Here is a 13,712-nt window from a genome sequence, read left to right as displayed (position 1 = left end):
AGAGAATGCTGGCGATTGAAATAGCCGCTCAGCGGTGCTCAGCGATGACGTCATCCGTCTTAAAGGTGTATGCGTTCCACCTAACTAGAAAGGTGGGACGCAATGTTTTAAAAGGAAAATGGTAAATAAGGGTACCAAAGGTACCAGAATCTTACACTCGGGTACTCTGATGACAGGTACTCGGGTACTCTGATGACAGGTACTCGGGTACTCTGATGACAGGTACTCTGGTACTTTGAGTACCCGTCACCGGAGTACCCGAGTACCCGTCATCGGAGTACCCGAGTACCTGTCACCTACCCATCAGAGTACCCAAGTACCTGTCACCTACCCAACAGAGTACCCGAGTACCTTCCACCTGCTCATCAGAGTACCTGACACCTGAAGTATCCCGAGTACTTGCCACCTGCTCATCAGTACCCATCACTACTCATCAGTACTCATCAGTACCCATCAGTACCTATCACCTATTAGTATCAGTACTGATCATCCGTACCCATCAGTACCATATCAGTATCACTTATCAGTATCAGTACTACTCATCAGTACCTATCACCTGCCTGTCACCTGCCCATAAGAGTACCCGAGTACCTGTCACCTGCCTATCGGAGTACTCGAGTACCTGCCACTTGCTCATCAGTACCAGAGTACCTGTCACCTGCCCAGCAAAGTACCCGAGTACCTGTCACCCTTCATACAGCCACCATGTCTAAGTCCATAAAGGTTTATATACGTCCTCCGTTTAAACCTAAATACCGGTGTTATGGCAGCAGATAGCTGCCATAACCCTGGTATTTTTTTAAACGGTGGACGGTTGGCTTTCCGATAAGGGTGGTCCCAGCGGCGGATTCGCCGTGGGATCACCCTTCCGGGGTAGCGGAAGAGGTGCCCCCCCCCTCCCGCCGCATTCTGGTCCTTTTCCCCGCTTACCGGACCCGCCGGCAGCGGGGAAAACGATCCGGTCCCAGATCCTCACAGACAGGATGTCGAGTGAGGGCAAGCTTGCCCTCACTCGACTCTATGGTCTTGGAGGAACGGAGCTACGGCAAACGTAGTTGCCTAGCAACCAGTTTAAAGGTCCCTTTTTTTTTTTTCATTTTATTTAATTTTTTTTTATTTTTTTTTTATTTTTTCTATCTTTTAGTGTACTTGTGAGATCTGAGGACTTTTTGACCCCAGATCTCACAAAAAAGAGGTCCTGTCGTGCCTTTTTCTATTACAAGTAATGTTTACATTTCTTGTAATAGAAATAAAAATGATCAATTTTTTTTTTTTAAAAAAACAGTGTAAAAATAAAAAATAATAAATAAAATAAATAGTAAAAAAAAAAAAATTAAAGCGCCCTGTCCCCGCGAGCTCGCGCGCAGAAGCGAACGCATACGGAAACCCCGCCCACATATGTAAACAGTGTTGGGCCCCTCTATATGGCTAGGCTGTGAAAAAGTCTCACACATGTGGTATTGCCATACTCAGGAGGAGTGGCAGAATGTATTTTGGGGTGTCATTTTTGCTATGTACATGCTATGTGTTAGGAATATCCTATAAATTGACAACTTTGTGTAAAAAAAAAAAGTTTTTATTTTTTTCCCACATTTTCCAAAAACTTGTGGAAAAAAATGACATGTTCAAAGGACCCATAATGCCTCATAGAATATACGTTGGAGTGTTTGCTTTCCAAAATGGGGTCATTTTGTGGACTTTTCCATTGTATTGGTGCTCTAGGGCCTTGAAAAGTGTGATAGGTAGTAAGAAAGTTTTATGTGTATTTATGCTCCTAAAACGCCTTATGGTGCTACTTGGACGTGGAGTCTCTTTTTGTGGCCAGGCTGTGTAAAAGTCTCACACATGTGGCATCACTATACTCAGAAGGAGTAGCAGAATGAATTTTGGGGTGTCATTTTTGCTGTGTACATGTTATGTGTTAGAAATAGCTTATAAATTGACAACGTTTTGGGAAAAAAAAATGTTTTCTTCATTTTCCCAAGAATTGTGGGAAAAAATTATAACTTCAAAAAACTCACCATGCCTCTTACTTAATACATTGGACTGTCTACTTTACAAAAAGGGGTCATTTGGGGGGTATTTGTACTGTCCTGACATTTCAGGGCCTCAAGAAAGGAGATAGGCCATCAGTACATCTGGTGTGATCAATTTTCAGTAATTGGTACCATAGCTTCTAGACTCAACTTTCACACAGACTAAATAATATACACTAATTTGGGTTAATTTTACCAGAGATATGTAGCAGTATATATTTTGGCACAAATGTATGAAGAAAAATTAATTTTTTGCAAAATTTTATAATAGAAACTAAAAAAAAGTGTTTTTTTTTGCAAAATTTTTGCTCTTTTTTTGCTTATATCACGAAAAAAAAAAACCCCAGTTGTGATCAAATACCACCAAAAGAAAGCTCTATTTGTGTGAAAAAAATGATAAAAATTTTGTTTGGTTACAGTGTAGCATGACTGAGCAATTGTCATTCAAAGTGTGAGAGTGCTGAAAGCTGAAAATTGGTCTGGGCAGGAAGGGGGTCTAACTGCTCTGTATGGAAGCGGTTAAAGCCCGTGCCCGTAAAGCAGGATGGGAGATCGGCCCCTGAGACAGCAGGTCTTCTCTCAAAGGCAACCGCCAGGGAGGCACATCTTTACCAGGTCTGCGTATCAAGACCGACGAGGCCAGTCTGGAGCCACCAGAATTACCGGAACATTCTCCACTGCCATCCTGTGGAGAAACCTCGACAACAGCCGTATCGGAGGGAAGGCATAAATCAGCAGATACTGGATTCAAGGAGCTACCAATGTGCCTGTGGCATCAGCCAGAGGATCTCGAGCTCTGGCCATGAACCTTTGCACCTCTTTGTGTAGCCGAGACGCAAACAGGTCGACCTCCGGCGTCCCCCAACGGACACACAGGAGACAAAATACCTCTGGATGAAGGGATCATGCCCTGTGATCCAGAACCTGACAACATTGGGTAATCCGCTTGCCAATTCTCCACTCCCAGAATGTGAACTGCAGAGAGAGCCAGAACCTATCCTTCTGTGCACGTCAGAATCTTGGCCACCTCCTGGGCTGCCCGGGCACTCTTTGTGCCCCTTTGATGATTGATGTAGGCCACAGCCGTGGCATTGTCCGATTGGATCCGAACTGGGAGACCGAGCAGTCGATTTGTCCATAGATCAGACAAATCTTGATTGCTCTGAGTACCAGAACATTGATTGGTAAAGAAGACTCCTCTGTCGACCAGATTCCCTGGGTACAGGGGTTGTCCAGCACCCTGCCCCAGCCCGACAGGCTGGCATCCGTGGTGACCACCGTCCACAGCAGCAGTAGAAAGGAATTGCCCTGACTCAGGGCAGGCGACTAAAGCCATCAACAGAGCGTTGACCTTGTGAGGCGGCACAAACTTATCATTCTGTCTGACTGTAGATCCTTGTACTTGACAAGGATATCATTTTGCAGAGGCCTGGAATGACACTGACTGAATAAGAACGCCTTGAAGGTCGACACCATCAGACTCATGGCTCTCATGCATGTCCGTAGAGAAGAGAGATCGCTTTCCAGCAGCAATTAGATCTCTCCCTGCAACTTCTGAAGTTTGTCCCCTGGAAGAAGGACCCTCACCACGGAGGAGTCCAGAGTTAGTCCCAGGTAATCCAGTCGCACCGATGGGGTCAGTGCAGGTTATTTGAAGTTAATGATCCATCCTAACTCTTGAAGGGTCTGAACCTTGGTTGACAGATCACCCAAAAAGGCTGGGTGAGAGTTTACTCTCAACAGGAGATCGTCCAGATATCCTAGGATCGCAATCCCTCTTTTGCGCAGCAACACCAACACTGGGGCCAAAACCGTGGTGAAGACTCTGGGAGCGGAGGTAAGACCAAAGGGTAACGCCGCAAACTGAAAGTGCTCCTCCGCCACCGCAAAACAGAGATACCTCTGGTGTCAATAAAACCTATAATAGTGATGCGCCAGATAAATAAACTGTGAAATATATAAAGAGGATAGCTGTGCAAATAAAATAGTGTATAAATCAAAGTGTCCATAAATAAGTCCTTAATGATGCAGATCAACAGTGCAAACCAAAAAAAAAAGTGTCTATTCAATAAATCCTGCTCCCAGTTGCAAAACACCTCAGTGAGTGACAGAATCGCTTCACCATATGAAATGGCCTCTCACCTTAATGATAGACCTGGATACACGGGTCATTACCAGCCTGTTATCCTCAATGAGGAGACAAATTCCAGCCAGCCAGGGAGGCTATGTCCAGCCTCTCACCACCAGGCACAATATGGCATATATGGAAATAAATAAAAGCAGATCTAGTGCTCTCTGTTTCAGAAGCTTTAAAGATTTATTAGGCAAACAATAGCTGTACTCACAAAGGAGGCACTCGGCAGTGCGCGCTTGTCAGACTAGGAAGAGATGTAGCGTCAGGTCCGCAGGCCTTACCCCCATACGCGTTACGACAATGCCTTCAGGAATCTGGTGATGTAGATTGGAGGGAGAGAGCTAAGCCCAGCCCAGCCTGCTACACTACAGGGGGATGGAAAAGAACAGAGAGATTCTCCAGCTCCTGGCTGCAGTGTTCTAGATCATGTGACACCAGATTCCTGTCAGCCGCAAGGAGAGCCCTCTCAGAATTTCGGCTTCAGGACCAGGTACGTGACAGTACCAGTCAGCCATAAGATGTCTGAAGCGGACAGAGGTGCGTCTCCGCTAGAGGCTTTATGCCAACAAGTTACAGCCCTCACACTAGCCATACAGAATCTACACGAAGACTATATGCAACTAGAATGTCGCCTGCACAGCATACCCTCTACGTCCTCTTCTGCTTACCAGAATACCGCACATGAGGTCTCTGCTCCAGCCTCTGCTGTTCTTGAACGCACCGCTGTCATACCCACGGTAGTGGTACCTCCACCTGAACCAAGAGTCCCCATTCCCGAACGTTTCTCCGGGGACCGAAGAAAATTCAGAGCGTTTAAAAATGCTTGTCAGTTATACCTAGCTCTGCAGCCACGGACTTTCTCCCTTGAAACTGTCAAAGTCGGTTTCATCATCTCCTTGCTCACAGAAGAACCTCAATCCTGGGCCCATCATCTTTTGGAACAAAGTAACCCGGTCCTAGACTCAGTTTCAGCCATTTTTGGAGCCATGGCACAGCTCTATGATGACCCCCAGCGAATGGCTTCGGCCGAAGCGGCCCTGCACACACTTCAGCAAGGGAACCGGCCTGTAGAGGACTATACGGTTGAATTCCGCAAATGGTCAGCAGATACAGACTGGAATGAAGCAACACTCAAGTACCATTTCCGGCTTGGTCTGTCCGAGGTGCTCAAAGATGAACTGGCTCGGGTGGAAGCTCCCACTACCCTTGAACGCCTTATACAGTTGGCTATACAGCTTGACTGCCGATTACGGGAGCGGCGATTTGAACGGACTCAATCTTACAAACCTCCAGTAACCACCACTACACCCATGCAGTTCGGCCTGTTGCGGCCCTCCCTGACCCCTGAAGAGAGGATCCGCCGGCGGCAAGCCAACCTTTGTCTATACTGTGGCGGTACTGGACATTTTCTTTGAAACTGCCCTGTAAAAAACCCAGTAAGTTCCTGTCCTCTCGTCCCACATATGCCTCGGTCACTGGATCCTCCCCCGCTCATATCATCTTGCCTGTCTCACTGCAAGTGGCAGAAGGGGAAGTCAAATTCTTAGCCATAGTTGATTCAGGCGCCTGCAGTTGTTTTCTCGATCTTACATTAGCTAAGAAATTACGGATTCCGCTTAGACCTAAAAGACTGAGTCTTACTGTTCACTTGGCAGATGGCACTATTCCCAAGTCGGGGCCCATTACCCAAGAAACTGAAACATTTCTAACGTCTACTGACTCTGGACATCAAGAGTTCCTATGTTTCAATGTCCTCTACTCCCCCTTGTTTCCGGTAATACTCGGCATTCCCTGGTTGCGGGCCCATAATCCCAAGATTGACTGGTCTAAAGGGGAGATCACGTTCTCTTCAGCCTACTGCCAACAGCATTGTTTCGCTGAACCATTGGACTCTCCCAGCTGCCTGACTGTTCAGGCAGTCTCAGATATCGGTCAGTATGTGCCTACCAGACTTCCTGGATGTGTTCGATAAGAAGAAAGCCGATGTGTTGCCACCTCATCGCTCTTATGACTGTCCTATTCAGCTACTTCCAGGTGCAGAAATTCCTTTTGGTCGGATTTTCCCATTATCAGAAATAGAGCTGGAGGCTTTACGACTCTACATAAACGAGAATCTGGAAAAAGGATTTATCCGTCCATCCTCTTCCCCTGCAGGAGCAAGAATCTTCTTTGTTCAAAAGAAGGATCATACACTTAGACCTTGTGTAGATTACAGGGAATTAAATAAAATTACCATCAAGAACCGCTACCTCTCATACCAGAACTGTTTCAACGATTTCGAGCTGCTCGAGTTTTTACTGAACTGGATCTACGAGGTGCATACAACTTAGTCCGAGTTAGAGAAGGCGCGAGTGGAAAACGGCCTTCCGAACCCGTTTCGGACATTTTGAATACCTTTTGGACTTTGCAATGCCCCAACCACTTTCCAACACCTTGTAAATGACATCTTTAGAGAATTTCTGGATCCTGCTGAGAGATTCACATCTATCTTTGTAGTCATTGATCGATTATCTAAGATGTGGCATTTTGTGCCTATGGTGGGCACACCTTCGGCCACAGACACGGCTCAGGCTTTTATTAAAGAAGTAGTGAGACTTCACGGCTTGCCCAGAAGCATTGTATCAGACAGAGGTGTGCAATTCATCTCCAAATTCTGGAGAACCCTTTGCAAAGCTTTAAATATTGATGTCTGCTTGTCCTCAGCCTACCACCCACAAAGCAATGGTCAGACAGAGAGGACCAACCAGACCTTAGAGCAGAACAACTGGGTATCTCTGCTCCCCTGTGCTGAATTTGCCTACAATAACTCAGTGCACGTGGCCACCAACCAAACCCCATTCTGGGCTAACTATGGCTTTCATCCATGCTTTTTTCCAGATTCTCTGCCAGAAACTGATTTTCCCGCAGTACAAGATAGATTAACCTCCATCTTTACGAATTACCAGACCCTGCAGGAGGCAATACAAAAGGCCCAGGATGACTATAAAAGGAATTATGATAAGAAGAGAAGGGAGAACCCGGCCTTCAAGGTTGGTGACAGAGTCTGGCTGTCTACGGCCAACCTAAAACTCCCCTGTCCTTCTCGTAAGCTGGGACCAAGGTTCATCGGACCTTTTGGAATTAAAAGAATGATCAATCCTGTGGCTTTCGAACTTTCTCTTCCGCAATCTTACAAAATCCACCCAGTCTTCCATGTGTCTCTTCTTAAACCTGCTGTTCCAGATCGTTTCCCAGGAAGGGAGGACCCACCGCCACCTCCAGTTACTATTGGGGAGGAACCCGAATTTGAGGTGGAAGCAATACTGGACTGTAGAAAGCGAGGAAGACATATTCAGTATCTTGTTAAGGGGACGCCCCCAGGTTTCTGCAAGAATTCTTCAACAGAAACCCTGACAAGGTGTCACGTTTGGGCATCCGGAGGCTGCCCATAAGGGGGGGGGGGCACTGTCAGGGAACTAGCCGGAGAATAATCACTCATAGACCTGGCACATTAGCCAGTTCTCAACATGACCGCGCCCGCATGAATACGCACAAACGTATTGCTAACGCGCGTTTGCTAGGGCGTGCTGGCGCACAAAGTGGACGTCCGATTCCAGCACCCTCTGGCCTTTAAAAGGATATTTGTGGCACATGAACATTGCTGACTGGTCTTCAGCTTCCTGTTCCTGTGTTTGCTGCTGCTTCTGATCACCTGTTGTCAACCCGGCTTGTTCTTGGATTCCTCTTGCCTCGCTCCCAGCTCTGACCTCGGATTGTTCACGGATCCTCTCTTGTCATCTGCCCTGTGTATGTCCCGGTTTGCCTAACCACGACTCTGCTATCTGATCTGCTGACCACTGGCTTACTGACTTCTGCTTCTGTCCCCGACTACGCCTTCAGCTGTGCCTTGTCTGCTGTGATCTGCCTTGGTGCCCACCTGCTGTACCCAGCCTGCAGAACCTGCCTCCAGTACTTACCTGTTGATCCTGCCAGCTGCACTCTCCATTGCAAACTACTTCCAGCCGTGTGCAGTCTGCAACTTCCACAGCACTCCTGGGTCCTAGCGCTCACCTCCTCTGGTGTTCACCTGCAGAGAGATCTACCTACCACCAACCCACATCCGGGGCACAGCTGGCAATCCCTGCTACTTTGGGCTTCGTGCTTCCTGTTACCACCTTCAGGGACACCGAGCACTCAGCCGCAAGGAGAGCCCTCTCAGCATTTTGGCTTCAGGACCAGGTACGTGACACACAGTAGATTTATTAAACCTGGAAACAGGGTGGTCCACCCTAGGTGGCACCGTCCAGCAGTTTGAGACCATGTCATCAAAAGGATAACCGTGTTTAAAGTGCTTTTGCCCCCCGCCATTGTCCATTCACAATATCGTGAAAGGCTTCGGGACAAGGAAACACCTGACCCAATTTCTGGGCTTTGCAGGAGCCAAAACTACCTGCGTTCCTGACTGTGTGGGCTCATCAGTCAATTGTATAGTTTCCCTTACTGAACAAATCAGTGCTTCCACCATAGCGTGTTCCCACTCTGCGGGTGGGGAGGACAGGTCCTCTTCGCCATCCGAATGCAAGGACAGGGATTCTTTAGGGAGGGGGTGGTCCGTGGCAACCATATCAGTCTCTGAGTCAGAAGACAGAAAAGGCAGCGGCCGTTTTTGGTTTAGCAACATGTTTCAGGACAAGATCAACCTTTGATGCCAGACTTTCCAATGCTGCCGAAAAAAACATTATGGACTGTGAGCCGGACATAAAGGCAGTCGCACTGAGGGGGTCTGATGGAGAAATTACCTCCTGGGACTCCATTTTGCAATGTGGCAAAAAAAACGTGCACTGCCCCTTTAAATTCGCAATTGCGGTTTGCACCGCCCCATTGCGCTGTACTCTGAGTTACCCTTTAAACAGCGGCAGGTAGCAGAGTGCGCAGGGAATGCCAAGAAATGACCCCCATACTGTATCACCTCACAGAGGAACCAGCAACGTCTTCAGCATGGAGAACTGAGCACAGGAAGCGATATAACAGGAAGTGACATCAATCTACAAGAGGCCGGACTGCCTGTGAAGCTCCAGGGTACAACAAAATGGCACCAATACAACTGCATAGGAAGCCCAGGGAAAATGGCCACATCACCTCACACACAGGGAGCCGATGCCCACACCAAAGATGGCGGCTGAACACTGCCATACGGTCAGGACCCAGATACAAGGCCACACCAGGGATCTACCTAAACAGGATAAGGTACTGCTTTATACCCCCCCCCCCCTGGGCACCGGGAGCCGAATAAAGGATTATGCGGGAGCAGGGAGGGCAGGGCCGGGATCCTGATAGGCCGGGGGGATCTTTTAGGAAAACAGGGTCCTATTAACCCCAGGCATGGGCTCACAACCCCCCCTGGAGGCCACTAGGGACATGGGGGTCTCAGTTTACTCACCATACCATGGACCGGGTGGGCTCCGCTCCGGACAGACCACCTCCCACCCTGAGTGGGGGTGCTGCCAGCTGAGGGGTACGCTGCGACTCAGGGTGTTCCAGGTCGATTTGTCTTGGCGAGACACCCACTCACAGGCTTGTCCCCGTCCACAGGGGCTCTGTCGCGGCAAGGCCTAGTGCGGGACTATAACCTGCTCATGCTCATTGGCCAGGCTGGGAGACTGTAAGGATCTATATTATCCAGTGTGAAAACCTCAGCCGGCTGTTGCTTGTAGTTCACCAGGAGGATCCCCCCAGACACTAGCTAGCATTAGTGAGTAAAGAGAAATAAATAGAACAATTCTTAAAAGAACAAAAAAACAGACCAAAGTCCCAGCAGGTAACCTAGGTCCTACTCCTTCACTAGACAGCAAGAAACTGGCTTGTGGCAGAGTGTGTGTGGGGTTATGCCTTGAAGGCCAGCCCCTGTAGGCGTGTCAGTGAATTTTTTCCTGCCTAGTACTACTCCTGTAGGGAGCAGCATAACCCTATGTTATAAGAAGCATAAGAGCTGCGTCTGTCAATAGGCGATAGAGAAAGCTACGGACATCCTTGTCTTTTCTTTTATGCTATTCACTGGTATTAAGAGAGGAGTCCAAGGCGGAACTCTATTGGGGGTATGCTGCCATAAAAACACCAGGAAAAAGTTTTACCTTTAGTTATACTTGAGGGAGAGCTTTAAAAACATGTGAAAAGGAGCTCAGAATGCCACCTGCTGGCTCCATATCGAAATATGAAATATATATATGCCAATAAGTATTAGGACAATGGGAGTTTTTTTTTTTTTTTTTCCCTGTGCCTTGATTCTATGCATACTTAAAGTAAACAAACTTTCTACACTCCCCCCCCCCCCATTAACCCCTCTTTTTTAACCTCTTTTCTCCCCCCCCCCCCCCCCCCTTACTGTTTCTACACCAATCTGTAGCATCTTTTATTTCCCTGACCCCATGCTTTGCAATGAAGGACAGGACATTCTACTGGTTGTCAGGTATATGTAGATGACCCAGAAGGATGTTTAATCTGACAGTTTATTCTCAGTTTGCAGTATTTTGAAGGCAAACTATGGCGCTATAGTCAACTTCTCTATTATGCCATCCTTTTTATATGTATGCACTGATATTTTGTTGACATGAGCATAAACATACTTTACCTCCTTCTACAAAAATTAAAATAAAGAATATATAAATATATATATATATATATATATATATATATATATATATATATATATATATATATATATACACACAGTATATACATACACAGTACAAGTATATGCAATATTTATTTTTCACCTGACTAAAAAAAACGCAAAAATAAAAAAAATGATATTGTTCAGTCCTGACCATAATAAAGAAAGTATATATATAATATATATATATACAAGACAATTACACAATGAAATACACGCCACTGTGTGTGTTAAAGTATTTCCTGCTGCATTCTTTATAATATAACAAATACAAAATCCATGGGACCCCTCATAATGGCAAACAGGTATCAGAAACTGAAACTTCATTTCTGGGTAAATTGACTCTTGTGAGCTAAAAGGTGTCAAGGTAGAACATGAAATGACTGAGACAGAATGATGTCGGTGAGCTGGCTGGTGAAATGGAGGCTCTGATTGGAAGTCTGATTTTTTTAATGTTTTCTAATAATCTTAGGTGCAGGGTATGGCAAGGGGAAGTGGTTATTAAAAATATAATTATTCATTTCTGTTTCACATGAATACAAAACAGATTCAATGACCTCTATGCTTTTTCTCTCTCTGAAGGTTATGTGGCATGGAGAAGGACAGAATATGGCTCCTGGTTTATTCAGTCACTGTGTAAGATGCTAGAAAAGTATGGGAAGAAGTATGAGCTGATGCAGATTTTAACACGTGTAAACCATGATGTTGCATTTACATATGAAGCAAATGGAAACAAAGAAATGCCTTGTATTGTCAGCAAACTTACTAAAGATCTCTATCTGTAAGAGAAAAAACACCCATGAGCAATCTTTTTCATTATATCATTAAGAAAATAACCCAAACTGAACCGTTTTGCCATGCTGTTACTGAAGGAACCATTTGTGATATTGGTTACGAATAAAAAAAATATTTAATATCAGGCTTTGTTTTGTTTCATGATATTCTTTATATATATATATATATATATATATATATATATATCGTCTTTTTTATTTTTACGAAAAGCACAAGAGTACACAGAATGATCATACATATATCAAAATCCAAGCAGTTATTATGTGTCTAAGTATAGTCTGTTTAGAGCTTATTCGTAACATTGCTATTTACCCAGAACAACATATAGTAACGTAACAAACAGGATACAGTATAGTAAAACATTGAAGCAGCATTGTCTGTTACTATGGTTTTTTCATGAACATTCCATTTTCAGTCTAAACTCCAGCCATTACGGTTTCATGATATTCTTAAAATAAGTAAACACCACATTTTCCATGGATACTTATCTAAACACTGGAAAAAAAAAAAACACACAAAAAAGTGTAACGATCACCTCTTTTTTTTTTTTAACATAAAACTGCAATAAGTACCTAAATCTGGCTTGATATTAGCTTCCTCCCTTAGCGCCATTCAAATCGCACATAGTGTTCTCGCTCCTGATTTTTAAAATGCAATTTACACACGTTTCAGCATGTCGTGCATAGGGCAGCCTATTCACTTTAATTGGATGCCCATGCACATTTGCCAGCCAAAAGAAGTTTGGTACTCTCTTCAGTTTCAAATGGACAGATTCCCATATCCGTTACTTGGGGACGCATACAGTCTGATCCATAAATATTGGGACATCGACACAATTCTAATCTTTTTGGCTCTATAATGGATTTGAAATGAAATAAACATGATGTGCTTTACTGCAGACTTTCAGCTTTAATTTGAGGGTATATACATCCAAATCAGGTGAAAGGTGTAGGAATTACAACAGTTTGTATATGTGCCTCTCACTTTTTAAGGGACCAAAAGTAATGGGACAATTGGCTGCTCAACTGTTTCATGACCAGGTGTGTGTTATTTCCTCATTATCCCATTTACAAGGAGCAGATAAAAGGTCCAGAGTTCATTTCAAGTGTGCTATTTGCATTTGGAATCTGTTGCTGTCAACTCTCAATATGAGATCCAAAGAGCTGTCACTATCAGTGAAGCAAGCCATCATTAGGCTGAAAAAAAACCAAAACAAACCCATCAGAGAGATAGCAAAAACATAAGTTCTGGCCAAATCAACTGTTTGGAACATCCTTAAAAAGAAAGAATGCACCGGTGAGCTCAGCAACACCAAAAAATCTGCAAGACCACAGAAAAAAACTGTGGTGGATGACCGAAGAATTCTTTCCCTGGTGAAGAAAACACTCTTCACAACAGTTGGCCAGATCAAGAACACTCTCCAGGAGGTAGGTGTATGTGTGTCAAAGTCAACAATCAAGAGAAGACGTCACCAGAGTGAATACAGAGGGTTTACCACAAGATGTAAACCATTGGTGAGCCTCAAAAACAGGAAGGCCAGATTAGAGTAAACAACATCTAAAAAAGCCTTCACAGTTCTGGAACAGCATCCTATGGACAGATGAGACCAAGATCAACTTGTACCAGAGTGATGGGAAGAGAAGAGTATGGATAAGGAAAAGAAATGCTCATGATCCAAAGCATACCACCTCATCAGTGAAGCATGGTGGTAGTAGTGTCATGGTGTGGGCATGTGCCAATGGAACTGGTTCTCTTGTAATTAATGATAATGTGACTGCTGACAAAAGCAGCAGGATGAATTCTGAAGTGTTTCGGACAATATTATCTGCTCATATTCAGCCAAATGCTTCAGAACTCATTGGACTGCGCTTCACAGTGCAGATGGACAAAGACCCGAAACATACTGCAAAAGCAACCAAAGAGTTTTTTAAGGGAAACAAGTGGAATGTTTTGCAATGGCCAAGTCAATCACCTGACCTGAATCCGATTGAGCATGCATTTCACTTGCTGAAGACACAACTGAAGGGAAAATGCCCCAAGAACAAGCAGGAACTGAAGACAGTTGCAGTAGAGACCTGGCAGAGCATCACCAGGGATG

The 13,712-nt window shown here is 45.1% G+C and overlaps 1 protein-coding gene across 1 annotated transcript in view; it reads left to right on the top strand.

Moving 5' to 3' along the window:
- The window catches only part of LOC309563088 (caspase-7-like), an 80,543-nt gene extending 68,808 nt beyond the window's left edge, over window positions 1–11,735 (top strand). The window contains exon 6 of the mRNA XM_082267400.1: window positions 11,402–11,735. Within this exon, the coding sequence (XP_082123526.1) occupies window positions 11,402–11,604 (203 nt within the window). The 3' untranslated portion in view covers window positions 11,605–11,735. The remainder of the gene's footprint in view (window positions 1–11,401) is intronic.
- The last annotated feature ends 1,977 nt before the right edge of the window (window positions 11,736–13,712 follow it).

This window comes from Pelophylax lessonae (genome assembly GCF_965119305.1).
Source record: "Pelophylax lessonae genome assembly, chromosome: 1".
NCBI classification, from domain to species: Eukaryota; Metazoa; Chordata; class Amphibia; order Anura; family Ranidae; genus Pelophylax; species Pelophylax lessonae.
The sequence above is the reverse complement of the archived record's forward strand: the minus strand, read 5'-3'. Positions and strand labels throughout refer to the sequence as shown.